The sequence below is a fragment of the Onychomys torridus genome, chromosome 11 (genome assembly GCF_903995425.1).
Source record: "Onychomys torridus chromosome 11, mOncTor1.1, whole genome shotgun sequence".
Taxonomy (NCBI): Eukaryota; Metazoa; Chordata; class Mammalia; order Rodentia; family Cricetidae; genus Onychomys; species Onychomys torridus.
The window spans coordinates 38172437-38195742 of NC_050453.1; the positions used below are offsets into that span (position 1 = coordinate 38172437).

The window sequence follows — 23306 nt, forward strand, 5'->3', positions numbered from 1 at the left end:
TTCTCCCCCTTCTAGACTTTAGTTCTTGGTGCTTTTCTGTTTCAACAATGAAAAGCTCCGTTCTCGTTATTTCTGTTATTTCTAGAACTTACCAAGAGTATTGCCTCACTGTAAATCCCACAAGGACAGGCTCCTGGGTTTGCTTGCTGTTCATCGCCTCTCCAGTGCCTCTGAATGCCCAGAATGTGCCCTAGCCCTGGGTAGGATTAAAAGATCCTGCCCCCTGCCCTCTCTTTCAGTGTGCTTCTCCACCAGGGGAAAACAAAGCAAAACAAAACACGTTATTTTAGGGCCAGGTGTGGTGGCGCATGGCTTTAATCCCAGCACTTGAGGCAGAGGCTGGTCTTAGATTTCCAACTGTGTCATCCGTGAGAGCATATAAGCATATTCTCACTACCCTTCCTGTAATTACGTGCATAGGCATTTTTAGGTTTTATTTTTATTTTATTTAATTTATTTATTTTTTGAGGCAGGGTCTCACTAGAACATCTCAGGCTACTCTAGAACTCACTATGTAGCTTAGGCTGGTCTCAAACTAATAGCATTCCTCCTGCCTTAATGTATTGTAACCTGAAAAAAATACATATGTTATTTATAATATATAAAGATATTTAAGAGCTGCAAGTATTTACCTTAAAATATTAAGAACAGCTGAAGGCCCCAAACAATAACAGTTGTATATACTTTTTATTTATATGTTTTTTGAGACAGAGGATCCATGTGGGTGTTGTCCTCTGCAAGAGCAACAAGTACTCTTACCGCTGGGCCATCTCTCCAGCTTCCACTATTTACATTTTAAAGCATGTCATTCTATATCATATCTATGTTTATATAACATTTATTTCTAAATCTTGGGAGGGGGTGGAAGGCATAAATTTTTTTTTTTTTTTTTTTTGGCCGAGCTGAGGACCGAACCTAGGGCCTTGCGCTTGCTAGGCAAGCGCTCTACCACTGAGCTAAACCCCCAACCCAGCATACATTCTTAATGGGGTATGTGTCATTACTGTGTTTTCAGTAGCCATGTCTGAAACTACAAGTCAACTATAGAATTATTTCTTCTGCCTCTACTCCTTGTTTTGTGTGGCTTTCTAAGGAACCAGCTCTGTTTAAGGGATCCCTTTAGAGAGACGTCAGTGACCCACAAACATGTGCTGACGTTTTCCTTTATTTGTTTTAAAACTTCAGGAACTGAAGCCGCTGTTTCTGAAGGAAGTTGGTTGTCACTTTGATGACTTCGTGACCAATCTCATTGAAAAGTCAGCGTCTCTGGACAATGGTGGGTGTGCTCTCACAACCTTCTCCATTCTTGAAGAAATGAAAAACAACCACAGGGCCAAGTGAGTATGCGCACTATTGTCTCTCAGCGTAGACCTCTACTCCAGCGCAGCTCCGTGGTCAGAACGTGGAGTGCATGGAAATGCCTGGGCTCACACTGTCGACACTTTACATTGGATTCTGGTTTTTGAGTTCGATTATCATTATTTTGCCTTGGGTAGCCTAGATCCCTATGTGGATCAGGCTGGCCTCAGATTCACAGAGATCTGTTGCCTCTGCCTCCTGCGTGCTGGGAATAAAGCTTTTTTTCCCTCTTAATATGGGGTTCCAATCATTTTATTTATTATCATAGCTTTAAATTTCTTTTGTTTTTTGAGACAGGATTTCTCTGTGTAGCCCTGACTGTCCTGGAACTCGCTTTGTAGCCCAGGCTGGCCTCGAACTCACAGAGATCCACCTGCCTCTGCCTCCTGAGTGCTGGGATTAAAGATGTGCCCCACCACTGCCCAGCTAACTTAGTTTTTTAAACACTCATTTATTTTGTATGTATGTGTATGTGGGACATGCAGTCCACAGTGCACCTGTAGAGGTCAGAGGACAGTTTTCGATGGTCAGTTCTCCTCTTCCTCCTTGTGGATCACGGATTGAACTAAGGTTCTCAGGTTTGGCGATGAGTACCTTCACCTGCTAAGCCATCACACTGGCCCAGTGTCTATAATGTAGACAGAACCTTAGGCCAAGCCCCTCATTGTGAGGTAGATAGTACAAGCTATCTGCACGTTACAGATTAGTACAGTCAGAGTCTGGCTCCAGAGTCCTTACTTTTAACCACATCATTCCGTGCCATGTACTCTTTGTGGTGTGTACTTGTAATAAAGTACCCTGCGGTTGGTATGTGTTTAGAGGGGAAAGTATCAATGACTAATAATGGGCTAACTTGCCATTCCGGGCTCTCTACCAGTCTCTCGTGGAGAACAATTTTGAGAATCAATAGCCAACAGCAGTGCCCTAAGGAAGATGGTAGGTGGGGCACTAATATGTGAGTTTCTGTTTCTCAAAAGCACCTGATATGATCAGGCAGCTGTTGGGAGGTTGCAGGTTCTCTCACACTGGAACATCAGGGTAAAAGATGCTCCAAGCCTGAATTCAGTCATTGGTTTAACCGGGTGGAAGGCGAGAACTGAGTCTTACAAGTTGTCCTTTGATATCTACACGTGTGTGCCACCCTCCCCCAAAGAGTAATTTAGTAAAATGTCAAAAGTAAACAAACTTCAGGCACTGTGGAGGACACATCAATAGCAGTGTATAGTGTGGGGGACACATTAATAGCAGTGTATAGTGTGGTGGACACATCAGTAGCAGTGTACAGTGTGGTGGACACATCAATAGCAGTGTACAGTGTGGGGGACACATTAATAGTAGTGTATAGTGTGGGGGACACATTAATAGCAGTGTACAGTGTAGTGGACACATCAATAGCAGTATACAGTGTGGAGATACATCAATAGCTGTATACAGTGTGGGGGACACATCAATAGCAGTGTACAGTGTGGGGGACATATCAATAGCACTATACAGTGTGGGGGACACATCAATAGCAGTGTACAGTGTGGGGGACACATCAATAGCACTATACAGTGTGGGGGACATATCAATAGCACTATACAGTGTGGGGGACACATCAATAGCAGTGTACAGTGTGGGGGACACATCAATAGCACTATATGGTGTGGGGGACACATCAATAGCAGTATACAGTGTGGTGGACACATCAATAGCTGTATACAGTGTGGGGGACACATCAATAGCAGTGTACAGTGTGGGGGGACACATCAATAGCTGTATACAGTGTGGGGGACACATCAATCGCAGTATACAGTGTGGTGGAGGACTGCCCATCGCCTCAAGGTCTCGCAGGACAGGTGGTACAGGACTGCTTTCCATGAGGCTAGAAATGGAAACTGCTGCTTCAGTTAGATATCTGACATAGCTCCTACCTAAACAAGTACACCTGCACCCACTTCACAGCACTGTCAGGAGTGCTGAGATAACACATAAAACCCTCCACATGGATTTGAAGGGGAAGGAGGTCAAGGAATGTTACCAGTACACCTGCGTCCTCTTGCTCGTGGGATTAAGTTTGCTGTCGAACATCTGCTCCCTATGTTTTGTTGTGGTTTTTTCTTTTCCAGAGATCTGAGAGCACCTCCAGAGCAAGGGAAGATTTTTATTTCAAGGCGGTCTCTGTTAGAGTGAGTGATCTTTGTTTTTGTTGGTTATCAGTTTGATTTGGGAAGGAAAAACTGTCCTGATTTATAGACTCTCTGGTCTGTCTGTCCAGTTTGTTCTAAGTTCATATAAGTCATGAACTTTGGTGATGTTTTTGTGTTCCTTCTCACCTATCTTCTAGTTCTTTCTGGCTTCTTTGGAAAAGTTAGACGTGAAACCAGGTATCTCTTCTTTGGCCAATGTTTTGAAGTTGTGCTACAGAGAATTGTTTATCCAGAGAGTTAGAGCAGATGTAGTCTACTTGGGGAGAATTTTGGAGTAGCTGCTATCTTAGGGTCTCTATTGCTGTGACAAGACACCATGACCTCAGCAACTCTTCTAAAGGAAAACATTTAATTGGGGTGGCTTACAGTTTCAGAGGTTTAGTTCATATCATCATGGTGCAGCATGGTAGCATGCAGGCAGACATGGTGCTGAAGAAGTAGCCAAGTGTCCTACATCTTGACTTACAGGCAACAGGAAGTAAACTGAGACACTGGATGTGGCTTGAGCATATATGAGACCTCAAAGCCCACCTCCACAGAGACACACTTCCTTCAACAAGGCCACACCCACTCCAATAAAGCCACACCTCCTAATAGTCCCTATGAGGTCCATTTTCTTTCAAACCACCACAGCTGCCTTCTTGATAACGTGTTTTTCCACCTCATTTTCCTGAGATTCTTGATAGTTTCCTCAAAGTTACTTTTTAAAAAATTCTATGATTATCTACTCTCTTTAAAATTGCATGCTATGAATGAAATGCATTGTGCTGACTTAACTTATGAACCTGAAAATAACAGGTGCAGTTTGGATGGGAGCTGGCTGTTGGTTTTTTCCTGTTGTTAGTCATTTATAAATCGCCTACTTACTCAGGTATTCATTGGGATATCGATGAAATTTACCTGCAATAGGAGAGAGCATTGGGTTGGTGAAAATTAAATCAGGGGCTGTAATGTGCCTTCCTTTAAAAATGAACTTTGTTTATCAAAACTTACATTATAATTGGTGTGTAGTGCCTTGATGTTTGTTGAGATGATGAGAAGGGCAGAGTGTTCTATATTCTGTTCATGTTGTACTTTAAAGCAACTGGGCTGTGTCTTAGTTTCAAAGGAGTGATCTTTTAAAATTTATAATCTGGAGAACAATGCAGGCTTTTCACAAAGAAGGAAGAGTCATAATTTAAACATTTAAACCTATGAATTGTATTAATGAAAAACTAACAATGGAAAGGGGCTGTTGTTCAGTGGTAGAGTGCTTACCGAGGCATGCAAGAATCCTCATTAACGATCAGGGGAAGAAGGAAGAAGCAAGAGAGAAAAGAAGAGAGAAATTATCAATGAAAATATACTTGAACTTAAAAAAAATGTGACCAAGGAAATGGCTTAGCTAGGTTTTTATTAGACTTTGAAGATCCTTTATTCAGAAGCTTAAGAATATTTGAGATCCTTCAAAGTCACTTAAAAGGCTGCGCACACTTCCCCAAACCAAGGCTAAGTGCTGCAGAAGAGGCTGACAGAGGAAGGGTCACCCAGAAGGTCATTCTGTTAAAAGGCCAACAGCCAGTCTGAAGGACTGTAAGCCGGCAGAAAGTGGAAGGCGCTGGGAATGGTTAAGGGTTAAGTTGGTGGGCGGCGGCCGGCTACCATCGTCTACAAAGGAACACAGACTTACATGAGTTCGTAAAACCAGGCTTTCTGGAGGGTTTGGAATTGAGCCATATTCCTGCTTTTGGACGATTCGCCTTTGCTCACACAGTAAACAGCTGTCGGTGGGCTGTCTAGATGCAGGCATCCATGCTGTTTTCCATGAGTCGGTACCCTATTTTAGAAAGAAAGCTTAAGAATCCATTATTTTTTACCTTGATTGTATCATTTAATTTCTGTATATTTCAGGTATTGTGGTTTTTTGATTTTTAAAGAGATTCCTCAAAGAATAGATTAAATATCTTGTAAACTGCTTTAAAAAGTGTCTGTTATGTGGTACTTTAAAATGAAATATAGATTATTAACTTAGGATTTGCTTGACCTATATTTACAGTGAGCTGTTTGAAGTGGATCACATCAGAACAATTTACCACATGTTCATTGCGCTCCTCATCCTCTTTATCCTCAGCACTCTTGTGGTAGATTACATTGATGAAGGAAGGTAAGACAGGCGGGGATCTGGCTAGTTGATGTGTGAAAAGTTGACTGTTCTCATTTGTTTTAAAAAAAATTCCAAGACAGCTGAGTGGATGGTGAGTTTCTTCTCCCCTAAAAGTAAAAGAAAAGAGTTTCATCATCATCATCACCATCATCATCATCATCATCATCATCATCATCATCATTTTGTTGTTGTTGTTATTTGAGAAAGTAGTCCAGCTCAACCTCAGACTTAACTACATAGCTGAAGGTGACCTTGAACTCCTGATCCTCCTTCCCCACCTCCCAAGTGCTGGGATAACAGGTCTGCACTCAACAGCTGAGCTATACCCACGACTCTTTTAAAGTGCTCTCTCTCTATATATATTTTACAGGGTTACATAAGGCCATTTTTGTGCAAGTATATAATGTTCATTGAGCTTATTGTCCCCATATGGTGCTGCCTTCTCTTCTCTACTCCCTCCTCTTAGTCCCCTCTGTTCCCCAGCTTGCTTCTACTTTCTTTTTTTTTTTTGGTTTTTCGAGACAGGGTTTCTCTGTGTAGCTTTGCACCTTTCCTGGGACTCACTTGGTAGCCCTGGCCTCGAACTCACAGAGATCCGCCTGCCTCTGCCTCCCGAGTGCTGGAATTAAAGGCGTGCGCCACCACTGCCAGGCCATGGCGTGTCTACTTTCATATCATCTGTACATACACGATCTTGTGTATCTATAAAGTCTAGAGCCCACAGATGATAGAAAATATGTAATATAAATATAAATAAATCTCTGTAAAGTTGACATAATTCCCTTAGTAAGATTAGGTCCAGTTGCACTAGTTTTCCTGTAAATGGTACAATTTCACTCTTTAGATTGAAAAAAAGTCCATTGTGTATATAAACCACATTTTCCTTATGCCTCCTCCATTGGTGGACACTTAGGTTGGTTCAGTAACCCAGCTGCTGTGGACAGTGCTATAATAAACACACGTGACATGTTGATACCATTACTTTGATGTGTTAATATTGCAGTATTTCTCAAAGTTGAAAGCTCTGTGTGTGTGTGTGTGTGTGTGTGTGTGTGTGTGTGTGTGTGTGTGTAAGAGAGAGGTGGGGGATTAAGTTCTGTAAACTAGTTGCATATCAAAGATTCACTCCTCTTTACTTTTCTCCCCCCGCAGGCTGGTACTTGAGTTCAATCTCCTGGCCTACGCTTTTGGCAAACTTCCCACTGTTGTTTGGACGTGGTGGGCCATGTTCCTGTCTACACTTTCCATCCCCTACTTCCTGTTCCAGCGCTGGGCCCATGGCTACAGCAAGAGTTCCCATCCACTGATCTATTCCCTTGTCCATGGCTTTTTCTTCTTAGTCTTCCAGCTTGGCATTCTGGGATTCATCCCCACGTACGTTGTGTTAGCATACACACTGCCTCCAGCCTCCCGGCTCATTGTTATACTCGAACAGGTAAGGATTCAAGTGTTACTGGGAATGATGCTGTGCCTAGTTAAATAATAACAGTAATGATCGAACGCTGATGATGTTATTAACGGACGTCAGCGCTGGATATATATTCATATGTATCTCAATACAGTTATCTGTGGAATTGAAGGGTTTTCGAGTCAGGAGCTCATGTAACCAAGTTAGGCCCTAACTTTCCTACCACCTGCTCCCAAATCCTGGGATTGCAGGTACGCCGCATGCCTGCTTTAGAATTGAAGTGTTTGACTGGGTCATACCATTTTAAAAAATTCACTCTACTTCAGGTATCTGGATCTGAAATAAATTGTAATGAACTATTTTTTTTTTATAATTTATTGATTTTTATTTTTATGTGCATTGGTGTTTTGCCTACATACATGTCTGTGTGAGGATGTCAGATCTTGGAATTACAGACAGTTGTGAGCTGCTGGAAATTGAACCCAGGTCCTCTGGAAGAGCAGTCAGTGCTCTTAACCACTGAACTATCTCTCCAGCCCATATTGAACTATTTTTGAAAAAAGTTTTGAAATACTTTCTTGTAAAAGTCATTTAGATGATATGTTTGCCATTGAAAACCCCATTTCTGAAGCACTGAACTCACCATGCCCTTATGTTGTTACTCTTACTGAAATGGGAGAAACATTGTAATGTGTTTGTACTATACTCTGGAGTTTTCTGGCTTGTACTGACTAATAGGAAGGACCAGTCAGGAGACTGTCTTTGACTATATCCTTTGCAGTGCTGGGGATGTTGGGCAGGAGCTCTACCCATGAGCTACATTCAGCCCTTGAGCAGATTTTTAACTTCTCCATTTTTTTTTTTCAATAAACTTGTAATACCTCTATTAGGTACAAAATAATTTAAGTGATTACATGTCCTTCTTTGGAAGTTTTATTTCCCTTTATAAAGGCTAACTTGAGTTGGTATGTGCAAATTTAAGTTTTGTGTGAATATTACCCAGTGCAGTTCAGGAGTTACTCATAGGAGAGAAGACAAGGAAATTCATTTCCCCTCTCCATCGGCAGATTCGTTTGGTGATGAAGGCTCACTCGTTTGTCAGAGAGAATGTGCCGAGAGTACTGAATGCAGCCAAGGAGAAATCGAGTATGTACTCTGTCACCTCAAAGGATTATTGATGGGATCTTTCATCCTTTTTGCATGTGGATGACATTGTATTCTGTAGAGAGTATATTTCATTCTAAGTGCATGGGATCCATATTGATTTGGAAGACTCATTATTTCTTGACTATTCTGTTTTGTCCTTTTATCTACAATGCAAAAAAAATGTATCTTTAGACCCCTGTAATTTAGCATTCATGGAATGTTTATAGCCTCACTCCACTGTGTCTGCTTACTTTGCAAATTGTAAATTTTTTATCTTAGTCACAGTAATGGTTTAGAGAGATTGGGAATACTGGGTTGTTGCATGAATAACATTTTAGTAGACCAGGAAGGAGAACAGGAGCCAAGAGGTCATGCTGTTCTTCTCTGCTCTTCTCCCCACCCCCCTCCCAGGGTTTCTCTGTGTAATCTTGGCTGGCCTTGAACTCGAAGACACCCATTTGCCTCTGCCTCCCAAGTGCTAGCGCTGGGATTAAAGGCGTGCACCACCAACCACCTGGCTAGCCCTGTTATTGCTTCCTTTTTTGCCTCTTCTATTTGCTGGGAGAAGTCAAAGATCTTGTAATCCAGTAGTTTTCCTTTTTTAGGCACAGTTCCAGTACCCACAGTCAACCAGTACCTGTACTTCCTGTTTGCTCCTACGCTCATTTACCGTGACAGCTATCCGAGGTAACCTTGAGAAGGGGCAGCTTTGGAGGAGGGCACTTCATACAGAGGCCAGTTCTAATTAATAATTCTTGATAGAATTATATACTTTTGTTATGTGTTTTGGTAGTGGTGGTGGGGGTTGGAAACTCAAATTCAAGGCTGCACAGCACACTCAGTACACACTGTCCTGTTAAGTTATTCCTCTGCCCATAAACAATAGTCTGTGTAGAAAAACATTGTTAAGTTATTTACATTGTAGATAAAAGGACAAACAGAAATAGTTCGTTGCTTGTTTTAGAGAACCCGCTTTTCTTCTTTTCAGGACTCCTACTGTAAGATGGGGTTACGTGGCTAAGCAGTTTATACAGGTAACTTTTTAAAGACTGCCGAACATGTTATTGATTAGTACATTTTATTTGATTTATTTATTAACAAATGGGCTTCTTTTTTATTTTATGTTCACTGGTGTTTTGCCTGCATGTATGTCTGTGTGAGGGTGTCAGAAGCCCTGGAACTGGAGTTACAGACGGGTGTAAGCTGCCATGTGGGTGCTGGGAATTGAACCTGGGATCTCTAGAAGAGCAGCCAGTGCTCTTAACTGCTGAGTTCTCTCCATGGCTGTCCTGGAACTCACTGTATAGACCACGTTGGCCTCCAATTCATAACTATCCACCTGCCTCTGCCTCCCAAGTGCTGGATTAAAGGCATGTGCCATTATGCTGACCCCCCCCCCCCCTTTTTTTAAATCTATTTAAAATGTTGAGCCAGTGGTGGCTCAGAGGCAGGAGGATCACTGAATTCTTGTATCAACTAGGACTTGACTATAGTGAGACCCTGTCTCCAAAAACTAAAGTTGGTAAAGTATGTCACTGAGCAGCTCAAGAATGCTCTCTGTCGGGATTCAGCTGTTTAAGCTGCCCAATGCAGTCCGTAAGCTTTGCAGGCCAGCCATCATTCTCTTCATTAGAGAAGAGTTTTTAAATGAAAGTCATTCTGTTTGGGTAGTTCAGTAAGAATCTGGATAGATTTCCTTCTCCCTTTTCTGGGTGAGGTTGTATGTGTGGGGGTTTGCTTTGAACCCCCCATTTCTTCCTCACTCATTTTGAGAATCGTAAATCCCAGAGATTCCCATTTTCAATCCTGTTTAAGTACTCAGCTGTAAAGTGAGTTTTCTTTATTCTGGGCTTCATCAACGGGTTCTTCGATAATCTTCTAAAAATGCCATTTGGGTCAAGTGTGGTAACAAGTGTCTATAAACTATAAACCCAGTACTCAGGATGCTAAAGGAAGAGGATTGTGAGTTTGAAGCCAGCCTGAGCTACAAAGCAAGACATGACCAAAAAAAAAAAAAAAATTCATGATAAAATAATAAATGTTACATTTAATAAATGATAAGGAAAAACCATGGTAGAAATGAGGCTTGAGTAATCTCTCTGAAGGAGTGGGGCAGTCTATATACTGGAGTTAAAAAATGTATGTGAACGTTAGTGGTATGTGGATTTCTTTTGGAGGAAGACATGCCCTCCCTCTTCCTTTATGAAGCTGGCATTGTTTTCTTTGCTGTGTTCCAGGTTTTTGGCTGCCTGTTTTATGTCTACTACATCTTTGAGAGACTCTGCGCTCCATTGTTCCGGAATATCAAACAGGAGCCCTTCAGCGCTCGGGTTCTGGTCCTGTGTGTATTTAACTCCATTTTGCCAGGTAAGCTGGAGGCTCACTAGTTTGCCCATCCATATATACAGTCAGGAAGAAGGCAGGGGGCTGCTGTCTGTAGGCATCATTAGTTCCATGCTCTCTCCTGAGACCTGAGCTGTACAAATACCCTCCCACCACCTCTTCATCTGCTCCAGAACTGAAAAGTCCATCTAGTTTCTCTCTCAAATACCCGGAGATAAAGTTGCCAGGAACCTCCTGGGGCTAAACCAGCAGATGGTTTAGCTGTTTCCAGAGTGACCTCTAGGAGACATGGGATGCTCTGGCCACATTGTGAAGTCTCAATTTGCCGCTATTTCCTCTGCTTTGACCATACCTTGTCTCTGGTTCCATTCACTCCGTGTACATTTTTCTGATCACACATGAGTTCCTACTGTGTGCCAGTGCTGAGGACTCAGCTGCAGGTGATGCAGACACAGTCTGTGCTTCAGGGAGCTTGACTTCAGGGCTTCTTTGACTCAACCTTCTGGTCTCTGCTGCTGTTGTCATGTCCGTTTGTCTTTTAGATGTTCTTGTAGCACGAATAGACACACACACACACACACACACACACACACACACACACACACACACATCCATAACTTAACTCACTTGACTGCAAGCTCCTTGAGATTAAGGAGCATATTTTAAGATTACTTACTTATTTTTGTTTTATTAGTATTTATTAATATTAGTGTTTGCCTGAATGTATGTGTACCGTGTGCTTGCAGTACCCTTAGAGGCCAGAAGAGGGTGTCAGATCCCCGGGAACTGGAGTCACAGACAGTAGTGAGCTACCATGTGGGTGCTAGGTCCTCTGGGAGAGCAGTCCATGGTCTTAACCACTGAGATCTTTCCAGCCCCAAGCGTCATACTTTAAAGCTACTTTTAGTTTATCCTGTGTTGTCCAGCAAACACCGAGTGAATCTTTTTTGAACAAGTGAATAAAATAGGTGTTGTGCAATGAGTATTTTACAGTACAGTGTGGAAGTACTCTATAAATAGAACAGCCTTGTGGGCTTTTTTTCTTGTGTTAGCGATGACATTTAGCATTGGGCGCTGGAATATATACTGGAGAATTTTAACAAAATACCGTCTGGAGAAAAGTGGTGGGAAGGTTTTTGGACAGGAGGACGGATAGAAAGGCCTGGGGTATCTTGCGATGGCAGAAGTCCCGATGTAGATGGTGTTTGTAGCACCCAGGGGTCTCGGGCACCAAGTTTAGCTGTATGTCCAGGTGTTTCTTTCAAACAGGCTGGAATCATCTATTTTCTGTTAAAATTACAGAGAAATACCTTTTTTTTTCTTTCTTTTTTTTTTTTTTTTAAGTAAACAACAACAAACCTTAGCTTTCCAAGGTGTGCTGTATCACCTCTGGAGTGGGGGAGCTGGAGTACCTGCAGGCTTTGCGGCAGCGTCCCGGCTAGACATGCGCGGATGTGCTGCTCAGGCTGGCTATGGGGGCTGCTGGGAAAGCCTCTTGAGACGTCCGTCACTCTGGTTTTCAGGTGTGCTGGTACTGTTCCTTTCGTTTTTTGCCTTTCTGCACTGCTGGCTGAACGCCTTTGCCGAGATGCTACGATTTGGCGACAGGATGTTTTATAAGGTATTGTATACTTGCTCCCATCTTTACAAAAACATTATGTTTTCTTTCTAATAATAATAATAAATAAATAATATATATGTGTACATATACACACACATATATACACATATGAAATAGAATTTCTCTGTATAGCTGTGACTACCCTAGAACTCACTCTGTAGACCAGGCTAGCCTTGAACTCACAGAGATCCGCCTGGCTCTGCCTCCCGAGTATTAGGCATGCACCACTTTGCCTGGCATTTCTGATCAATTAGAAAAAGAAATTATTGGGGTGGGGGGGGGGGGGGTACATATGTACCGGGAATGCATGTGTGTTCAAGAGATGGCAGTCAAGCTGTCAGGCTTGGCATATTGCTAAGGATTGAGCTTTGCTGACTAGAATGACCAGTTTTTCGACACAAAGACCATAAGGTAATTTTTTTCCCTAGTTTTACCAGTGTTAAGTCTGAAATTCTGATATATGTATGGTAACCTTCTGACGCCTCTTCCCTTTAGATAGCAAATGAGTGCTGTTACATACTAGTAAACTCAGCACTCGGGAGGCTGAAGCAGGAGGATTACCATGAGTTCCAGGCCAGCCTGGACTATAGTAGAGTAAAACCTTGTCTTGGCCTTCCTTCTTCCCACTCCCACAGAGGCATCTAGCCTCTGCTGGATCCTGTGAGGTGCTGGTGACTGTGGTGGGAAGTCTTTCTCAGAGGGCCTTATGCCAACCCCTCACTGCATTTCTTCACGTCGGTGGCTGCATTTTACAAAGTGACCTCAGCAGGTCAGTCCATAGCAGCCCCAAGGGAAATAAGTTCCTTCATTTCCAAAGGTGTTAGTTCTGCTTCAGATGGTATCCTCAGACTTCTGAAGCTGGCCTTGTCAAGTTTTACTGTTTTGACTCCATCTCCGACACTTCTTTCTCAAAGACAGTAGATGTGGATGGCAAATTTTGGATGTCTGATTCTATTGGTCTTACCTTCATGTTGGGAGCAAGAAATACAAAAGGGACTTTGGAACCACCATCTCACTCCCTTGCTAATTGAACCGTGCTACCAGATCCCAGTTAGCCTGTTCCCAGGTGTGCTCAGTCCTCTGACACTAAACAAGGTGGAGAGGAAGTTCACTAATAGCCGTGGAGGCAAACAGTAGATGTAAATGGTTGTGTGTTCATCGCTTATTTGATGATGACGAGACAAAACACACTCAGAGCCTTCACCTATGCATAGCGCTAACGTACATGAGTATTGGCTGCTAACGGCTCAGATGTTTTGAGATTTCTAGCATCAGTGTGTGGACTAACAATTTCATCCTAATGTCCTTCAGGCTTTCTGTCAAGCATATGTGCTCTCTGGGCACGGCCAGGGGTTTTGCTGTGTGTGTGATTTTATACCTTTGCTTTCTCTCAGGACTGGTGGAATTCTACGTCATACTCCAACTACTACAGGACCTGGAATGTGGTTGTTCATGACTGGCTCTACTACTATGCGTACAAGGACCTCCTCTGGGTAAACATCGAGACCTAGCTGATGCTATGTGGGAAGCGGGGACTCTGAGAGGCCTCGAGAGATGTCTCAGTGCCTGTGAATGCCTGGTGCTCGGTTCTCAGAACCCACATGGGTCAGCTTACAGCCACATATAACTGCAGTTCCAGGGGACTGGATACCCTTCTCTGGCCTCACATATGGTACCTGCATGCATGTGGTCCACGTATATATACATAGAGATACAATAAGTTAGTCTTTACGAAAGAGTCCAGCATGGTGGCACACACCTGCCAGCACTTGGGAGGCAGAGGCAGGTGGATCTCTGAGTTCAAGGCCAGCCTGGGCTACATCCTAAGTTTTATCGCAGCCAACTAGACCTACATAGTAAGACCCTGTCTCAAAACAAAAGCTGAAAAGCTAGCCAAGCAAATATGAAAGAAATGGGGATTTTTTTTTTTTAAAGTAGTGTTGCGCAGCTGGAAACAGTTGTGTTTTATTGCCTGTAGAACTGTAGAAGGTGTTATAGTTTCTTGTCCATTTTCTTAGACATTTACATCTAATGCAGTGAGTGTTACTGGGCATGGAAACCATTATGTCCATTTCTAGGAATAATACCATGCCTTTCTCTGGACCTGGTTACAAAGTTAACAATTCTTAGTGTAGGACCTTTAGGAATCTCCTTGCCCACAAATACTCTCCCTCTAGCCTCTGTCCTTCTCAAACACCCCCACCCCCTCCCCTGGTCTCTTCTCCCTTTGTAGACCAGGCAGGCCTGGAATTTGCACATATCCCCTTGCCTCTGCCCCCCACTTTCATTTGGATTTGTTTCTTTGTTAAAAGTAAATAGCCGCTTTGGATTTACATCTCTTCAGTCAGAGACGTGGCTGTGTGAGCCATGCTTTGGAACGGAAGGTATTTAGAGTAACTATTACAGCCTATACTCTAACTCTGGTGTCTCTGAAACAGTTTCCATTGTTAAGAGTGTCACCGCCTCCAGTGGCTGACGGCATCCTAAGGAAACAGGCATGTGTCAGACCCTGAGTTCTCACTCACATTGAAGTCCCAGGTTGAGCTGAGACAAGTCTGTTGTTTCTTAATCTTAGTTCTGGAAGGGGTGCCTGCCCTGTATTCTAGACAGTGCCCCTCTGAGGATTGAAATCTCAGCCTGGGGTGGTTAAGTGACCACTTGGAAGCTGGAGGCAAAAAGGTCAGTTCAAGGCTAGCCTGTGGTACATGAAACCTGGCTCAATAATGTTTGTAGAACTTTTCAGAATAGCACCAGAACCTGGGAACCAAGACCTCAGCATATGAGCCTTCAGGCAGGACTCTTCATGTCCAGACTAGAGCATTGAACATGTTTTTGTAATTATTTTAATAGATTTGGATTAACCTACTGAATAGGCTTAGAAAGTCAGATATGACTAAGTGGCTGCCTTTCATGCATAGTAATCATGTCTCATTGCTCATGCTTACTTTTTTTTTTAAGTTACTGACTCTTTGATGTTTTCTTTGTGCCTTAGTTTTTCTCGAAGAGGTTCAAGTCTGCTGCCATGCTGGGTGTCTTCGCCATGTCAGCCGTGGTGCATGAATACGCCCTGGCTGTCTGCCTGAGCTATTTCTACCCAGTGCTCTTTGTCCTCTTCATGTTCTTCGGAAGTGAGTGCCTTGGCCTGCCGTGGGTGCCAGCTATTACAGCAAAGGAGAGCGCCAAACAGGAAGGAAACTGAGGTCTCTTAGAAAAGCTAGCCGGTTAGCAAGCAGGTGGTCAGAATACTGACTTTGAGTACTTGTATGCAGTTGTGGCTGCAGGTGTTTACACACTGGAGGGAGGATGTGAACTAGATCATCTCTTGGGGACCAGTCATAAACACTGCCACTGTGCAACTCCTAAAAATAGGTTCATGTTTGAGTGTGTAGAGAAGAGCCCATAAGAATCACTTGATGAAATGTATTTTCACTTGTTCTGAATACTCTCAGTTTCCTGCAAATTAGGACTGGTAAATTTCAATAGTTAAGCCTTATTTACTTGTAGAGTAAGTGAGCAGTACAAAAGATGCTTATGAATGGACGATGCTCACTGCTGGGACTCAGCCATGGCCTGCATCTGAGCACTCGTCCCTGGTGAGCCATGATTTAATCACTGTATTTTTGTTTTCTTTCTAACTTTAGTGGCTTTTAACTTCATTGTCAACGACAGCCGGAAAAGGCCAATCTGGAACATCATGGTATGGGCTTCTCTTTTCCTGGGCCAGGGAGTCATTCTGTGCTTTTATTCTCAAGAATGGTATGCCCGCCAGCACTGTCCTCTGAAGAATGTGAGTTGCCAGTCCAGCTTGGGTGTCACCCCTGATGTAAGGGGGGTGATATTAAGGGGGGGTGCTATTAGTCACCCCTGATGTAAGGGGGTGGGTATTATGGAGGTAGTATAGTAGTGGAGAGTATGAGGCTGAGTTGGAAGGAGGGATGTAGGACATGAACATCAGTTCACTTCCCTGAGTTGCTCACGCCTTCACCCTTCTTCATTTAGCTATTCGCTTCTTCGTTTTCTTTTTTCTTTTTTTTTTCCCTCTGTGTAGTTTTGGTGCCTGTCCTGGATCTCACTCTGTAGACCAGGCTGGCCTTGAACTCACAGAAATCCGTCTGGCTCTGCCTCCCAAGTGCTGAGATTAAAGATGTGCACCACCACCGCCTGGCCCATTTTCTTTTTTCTTTACCTCCTGTGACTTTGTATCCCCAGGGTTTTCCTAGTGGTACATACACCCCTTCTTCTGTCCCCCCAAAAGTAATAAGCTTTTTTAAAACATGTCAGACAACACTGATGGCGGGGGCTGCATTTCCGCTGATTTTACCACTCTGTTCGTTTCCCCCGCCCCTCATGGTTGTGTTTGGGGTTTGTTTGAGTCTGTAGGATAACTCCAATTTGTATGTGACTGAGATTCCCTGTTGGTGTGTCTTCCTGGGTATTTCTTCCAGGAACCATAACTGAGGGCAGATATCCTCGGCTGAGTTAAGAGTCTCTGTGCACCTCTGCACATGCTATCTTTCCTCACGCAGCCCCTGTTCTCCCTCCTTACTTCCTGCCGAAGCCTTTTGTGCATCTGATGCGCTGGATCCCGTCAGTCCCTGCTTATGCTGTTCTTTATACTCCAGTCCCCATGTCAGATTTGATTCCCTGACTGAGATCCAGTTTGGATGCCGTACTTGCCATGGAAGGTTTTTTAATTCCTGTCCCATCTTTCCTTCATACTGGAGTGGATCACAAACTTAAAACCTGGTATTATCGTCTTATACACATGCTCTATTTTTCTAGTCCTACCACTATTTAGATTTTAGGCTGAACCTGAATGTTGGTTTTTTTTTTTTTACTCTTTGCTCCTTTACTCTTTGGGGGAACCCTCCACCCAGCTCCCAAATAAATACACACGGAGGCTTATTTCTTACTTATAAATGCCAGCCTTACCTTGCCTTATTTCAAGCGCGCTTTTCTTAACTATCCCATCCATTAGGCCTCTGGGCTTTTCCTTCCCTTGCTTCTGTACTATCTTTCAGTGGCAGCCCCTTCCTTTCTCACTCCTTGACCTCTCTTGCCCCCACGTTTCTCCTGTTTATTCTCCACCTGCCAGCCCCGCCTGTCCCTCTCCTGCCTTGCTATTGGCCGTTCAGCTCTTTATTAGACCAATCAGGTGTTTTAGACAGGCACAGTAACACAGCTTCACAGAGTTAAACAAATGCACCATAAAAGAACGCAACACATCTTTGCATCATTAAAACAAATGTTCCACAGCAGAAACAAATGCAACACAGCTTAAAATAATATTCCACAACAACTGAATTTTGCTAAAATAAGGCATCAAGTTGCTAAGAGACACAGTGCCTATTTACCATTTGATCCATGGTTCATGGAGCTGAATGGAGTTTACTAAACTTAGGAAACCCATAGTTATGCAGCTTCTCAGTTGAATTAATTGATGCTGTTGGTAGAAAACATCTCAACATCTTTTGAAACAGGGAGTTTCTCAAACCTTAAAGGTTGCTGAAATGCTCGGGGACAGCTTAAAGAAGTACAGTATATAACCTTCAGCTGTTACCTACCCGATACCTAACTCACATGTGCTGTGGCCGTAAATCAACTGCTGTTATTTCTCCCGTCATAGCCCACCTTTCTGGATTATGTGCGGCCACGTTCCTGGACCTGTCGGTATGTGTTTTAGAAGCCTCGTCTCTGCTGCCTTCTTGCCAATGAAGATATTCTTCCTGATTCTGAGCCATCGTCAGCAGTTACTGAATTTATCTATGCCACGTTGTTTGGACACTCCAGCCTTTCCAGATGGCTCACCTGAAGCAGGGCTTGGTTCACTTAATGATTTTTGGGCGGGGAGAGGGTTGGTTTCCTTTTGGGTAGGAAGGAGACCAATGGTTGAGGTAATGGCAGATTTTTTCGGGGTTATCTCAGCTCAAGCCTTGGTAATTTTATCTGTTTATTTCCTTGATTCCGTCTAGCCAGAGACTAAACATATCTTGGCCATAAATTAGCCAAAAACCTCAGGAAGAAATCATCCCAGTGCTTCTGGCTTCCAGGTTTTTCTTGTACACTGTTAGGAAGTGAACTAGTTAACTGCAATTGGGGAGAAATTAACTGTGTTATTTCTAGTAGAAAGAGAGATAATATTGTTATGCTTTCTGCTCATGTCTTTTGTTGCTATTCTGTTTTGCTTTGTCTCTGAGCTGGGAATAGAATCTAGGGCCTTGCCCAGTGGCAACACACTGAGCCACATTCCAGCCCCATATTGTATTTTTCTGAAAGTTCTGGTCTACTCTTTTTTTTTTTTTCTGTATAAGTTATGATTTTTTTTAAAATTAGCGTTCTTTCACCTTGAACTCAATACTAGTACAAATTCAAGGGTCAGAAACACGAAGGGAAAAATATATTGCCTTTTGAAACCTCAAAAGTCATTTTAAAATAGATTCACTGAGCTGGTCATATATTTTAATTATGCTATCAGAAGAAGAGTTTATTGTTGTTGGGTTGGTTTTTTAAGAGACAGGGTCTTGCTATGTAGCCCAGGCTGGCCTTGAACTTGCTATGTAGCCTGACTGGCCTTGAACCCCTGACCTCCTGCCCCTGCCTCCCAAGTGCTAGGATCACAGAAGATACCACTCCTGGCCAAGATTTTTTTTTTCTTTTAACTTTTAAGTTACTTAGAAGTATTCTTTGGTATAATTGCTTTATTGTCTACCAATTAGTGACCTTCCTTGTTATAGACTAGTGAGTCCATAATGGAAGTATTAATCTCTCTATTAATACTAAACGGCTACTAAGAATCCAGAAGCTGGCTTCTGAAGTAGCTGCTTCGTCATTATACTTTAACAGTATATTTTTAGATGAAATAAATGACTGTGTGATCATTTGTAAGGACATGTACTCATTATGTGACCTTTCCAAGTCCAGAGGTGCCTGTTGCTTACATGGTGTAGTGAGAGGGCCTGCTGTGCTTGTGTGCTTGGGTCAGACTGTGTGTTGTGTGAGGTTTGCACATTGGAAAGGGTAACAACACAGACCTGTAGTTCAACCTCCTGCCCAAAGAAATGAGCCTATGAATTGCTAGCACATGTATTGTTCCATGGTACAGCCATTTGGGAGACTTTGCTAGTAGCCTGGCAACTGTTCATACAGTTTTGCAAAGTCTTTTCAGGGTGGTTTTAAAAATTATTTTAAGTCTCACAGGAAGATAATGTAGAGTTCATTAATAATCACTTTTAATTTGGACCACGTGTCTCCAGCTTCATCATCTGCTTTATTCACCATAGATGCACTGAGGCTGTCTCTGAATGTCAGCACCAGCATCAGCAGACACAGGTTTTTCTCTTCCCAAACAATAATGTTCTGCATTGTCACAGAATCATAAGCCCCTCAATAAGCCTGCTGTGAATAGAGCCTGTTAAGTTCTGGCATGTATCTTTTTTTTTTTTTTTTTTTTTTTTGAGCTGAGGATCAAACCCAGGACCTTGCGCTTGCTGGGCAGGTGCTCTACCACTGAGCTAAATTCCCAACCCGTCTGGCATGTATCTTAAAGATTAAAGTGACCCAGTCGCTTTTTCACTTTTTCTTTGTGTGTGTGTATGGTTTTTCCAGACAGGATTTCTCCATGTAGCCCTGGCTGTCCTGGAACTTACTCTATAGATCACTCTGTCCTCACAGAGATCCACCTGCCTCTGCCTCCCGAGTGCTGGGATTAAAGGAGTGCGCCACCAACGCCCAGCTAAGCTAAGTGACTTTCATGTGTAATTGCATTTGGAATATAATGAGGGAACAGAATGGTCTGAAACTTGGTCATGAGAGTCTTCTGAAGTAAGGGGATGGGATTTCAGGGTGCCCCATTCTGTGAAGTATTATGTATGCATTTCAGAAAAGGGTGTTACTCTATAGCAGTTCTCAGTATTAATTTGTTGGACCAGTCAAGACTGCTCTTCCCGGTCGAGACAAGGTCTTTCTCTGCAGCCCAAGCTGGCATGGACCTCACAACCTCCTGCCTCAGCCTCCTCGAGTGCTGGAGTTTACGAGCATGTGCTGCCATACCCAAAAAGGCTTTTCATTGGGGATTTGTTTTTCACCAAGATTTTAGCTGATAATCATGTCTGCAAACTATTTAGAGTTGTAAGAGTGCCTTCGACTTCAAAAGTATAGAATCCTTAAGGAAGCAGGTACTTCTGTGAAAGAAGAGGCTGGCAACCATGGGACTCCATTGCCGGTTGCCTCGGCAGGAACCTTTTCTTCAGACTACTGTCTGAACTCCTTATGAATGAAATGAAACCAAAAGCCCTTGCTGATAGTGTGCTCCAAGCAGGTCATTTATTGTTGTCTGTTGTCGTGAATAACTGATTTTGAGAGACCATAGAAGAAAACCACTTTAATCTTTTTTTTCTCCCCGAGACAGGGTTTCTCTGTGTAGCTTAGCGCCTTTCCTGGAACTCGATTTGGAGACCAGGCTGGCCTCGAACTCACAAAGATCCGCCTGCCTCTGCCTCCACCTCCGGAGTGCTGGGATTAAAGGTGTGCGCCACCAACGCCCGGCTGAAAACCACTTTATATACAGTTTTTCACTTTGCATTTAGATGTCTGTTTTGGTCTTTTATTATCTCTGTATCGGATGGTTTTATTCTCAATTCCAGATAGAGGGAGAGGGGGCAAGTTTAGTTTTTTTGGTGGTGGATTAATGTATTAAAATTGCCTGGATGACATTGCTTGCCTCCTGTTAGAATTTAATTAGAACATCAAAGCTGGGTTTTTTGTTTTTGTTTTTGTTTTTTTTTGAGACAGGGTTTGCCTACATAGCCCTGTCATGTAGAACAGGCTGGCTTTGAACTCACAGATCTGCCTCCAGTGTTGGAATTAAAGGGGTATGCTACCACACCTGGCTGGGGCGGCTTCTAATTTGTCAGTCACTGCGGCATTTGACAGTAGGGAAAATGTAGGCCTGGTTCCCAATAAAGTAAAATGTAGCTGGGTGGTGGTGGCGCACACCTTTAATCCCAGCACTCCAGAGGCAGAGGCAGGCGGATCTCTGTGAGTTCGAGGCCAGCCTGGTCTACAGAAGGAATTCCAGGACAGCCAAAGCTATTACACAAAGAAACCCTGTCTTGAAAAAACAAAACAACAACAAAACAAAACAAAACAAAAGTTCAGTGTAGAAATAATCTGTATTTGCAAACAGATGGTTATAGAACTAACTCATTTAGGACATGTAACTTGTCTTGAAAACTTTAAAATAATTCTTGCCTAAAAATTGGCTATTAACAGATTTTCAAGACAAGTCATAGATGTTTGAAAATTACTCACTTGGTTTGTATAACCTAAAAAGATGGAATTTATTTGTTAGTTGCCAAGAAAGATCATTCAGAAAAAGATTTTGCACAGGTATAAGAAATATTGAGGCAAGCCCAGTTTCATGTTTGTGGGAGGAAGAGCAGTGGTTCTCAACCTGTGGGTCGTGACCCCTAGGGTGGTTGAACTGCTTTTCACAGGGGTCATTTAAGACCATTGGGAAACACAGATGTTTACATTACAGTTCATAACGGGAGCAAAAAAAAATTTTTTTTTCTGAGGCAGAGTTTCTCTGTGTGTGTGTCCTTGGCTGTCCTGGAACTTGCTTTGTAGACCAGGTTGGTCTCGAACTCACAGAGGTCCCCTCCCAAGTTCTGGGATTAAAAGCATGGGCCACCATGCAAAGAAATTTTATGATTGGGGTCACATCATGAGGAACTGTATTAAAGGATTAAAGTATTAGAAAGGTTGAGAACCCCTGAGCTAAAGTCACATGACCGCAGTAACAAAACTGATTGTAACGATTTAAACTTTTATGACATTGTTTTAAAAATGAATTGTGGATATCCCCCCTAGGAAGAACTCCCATGCCTGAGTTCTTTCTCAGCTTTCCTTAATAAACATACTTTTACTCTGCTCAAAAAAGAAAAAAAGGAAAAGAGAAGAATAGTTTGGGGATATGCTTGCCTACCATTCACAAACCCTTGATAGGCTCGCCCAAGATGCAACAGGACCATATACCTGTGACCTCAGCTCTAGCTTAGGAGAGGAGGAGGATCAGAATTCCAGGTCATTCCCAGCTCCACAACCAGTTAAAGTTGGGGACCAGCCTGGGCTACAAGTGATCCAGTCTCTCAGGCCCCATTACATAACAGACACAATGTATCTATGTAGGTTCCTCTCAGTTGGCACAGTGATTCTCTCCTGTCCCAGACTACCCAGTTGAGAACCAATAGGAGATGACGGAAGCATGGGCTGTGCATTCAGATAGCCGGGCATAGCCAAGTGACCCGGGGCCGTGCTGCCTGTCTTAGAGAGCCAGTGTCCTCATGTGTAAGGTGGGGATGATAACTACCTCATAGGATCGCCGGCAGAGCACCAGCCCTGGCAGAAATAGCTTACTACTTAATCTCCGTACAGTCGAAACCTAAATCTGGATTGTTACCTCTTTAAAATGGCAGGGTTCCAAGAATTACAGCTCTTCTAAGCAGCCCCCGCACACCACACCACAACCATTGAGTCCACTTGCTCCTTGATAGGCTCGCCCAAGACAAGGCAATTGCCCTGCCTTGTCCCTGAGAGTCACAGCGGGAGCCACCACACCTGTCATTTTAAACTAGATGGGCATGGGTTTGTCTTTTCAAAATTGCTTCAGGTTTATCTGCTTTAACTTTAGAGTGAGGTAACAAGCTTCTAGAGAGCATTGCTGCCGTGACCTAGGTATTTATCTCCAGTGTTTAGAACTAGTGTGCATATTTCATAGCCAAGATATAGAATTACGAAGAGGAAAGAACCCAGTGAGGACTTCGGATGGTGTATAGAAGAAGGCTTTATAGCCTTGGGAAGCAGAATCGTTTTCTTTTTGTGCTGAATTGGGGATTAAACCCATGGCCTTGTGCATGCTGGATGAGCACTCCACCACTGCGCTAGCCCCACCCAGCCTTAGAATAAATTTCTTAACTGAAGATAACTCATTACTAATAAAGTTTAAGTGTCCTGCTTACTAATCTTACGCAGTAATTTAATTTCCACATATTTTTTGTAATGCTATGTGTAACTACTCACATTGGCAAGGGAATCTCA

General features: G+C 43.0%; 1 protein-coding gene across 1 annotated transcript in view; it reads left to right on the top strand.

The window, feature by feature from the left end:
* Positions 1–18493, top strand: part of Soat1 (sterol O-acyltransferase 1) — a 45919-nt gene extending 27426 nt beyond the window's left edge. Inside the window, exons 4-16 of the mRNA XM_036202959.1 lie at positions 1186–1337; positions 3468–3527; positions 5584–5691; positions 6844–7126; positions 8167–8245; positions 8851–8932; positions 9234–9279; positions 10483–10612; positions 12112–12209; positions 13604–13702; positions 15202–15337; positions 15851–15996; positions 17836–18493. Coding sequence (XP_036058852.1) covers positions 1186–1337; positions 3468–3527; positions 5584–5691; positions 6844–7126; positions 8167–8245; positions 8851–8932; positions 9234–9279; positions 10483–10612; positions 12112–12209; positions 13604–13702; positions 15202–15337; positions 15851–15996; positions 17836–17892 — 1476 coding nt within the window. The 3' untranslated portion in view covers positions 17893–18493. The remainder of the gene's footprint in view (positions 1–1185; positions 1338–3467; positions 3528–5583; positions 5692–6843; positions 7127–8166; positions 8246–8850; positions 8933–9233; positions 9280–10482; positions 10613–12111; positions 12210–13603; positions 13703–15201; positions 15338–15850; positions 15997–17835) is intronic.
* The last annotated feature ends 4813 nt before the right edge of the window (positions 18494–23306 follow it).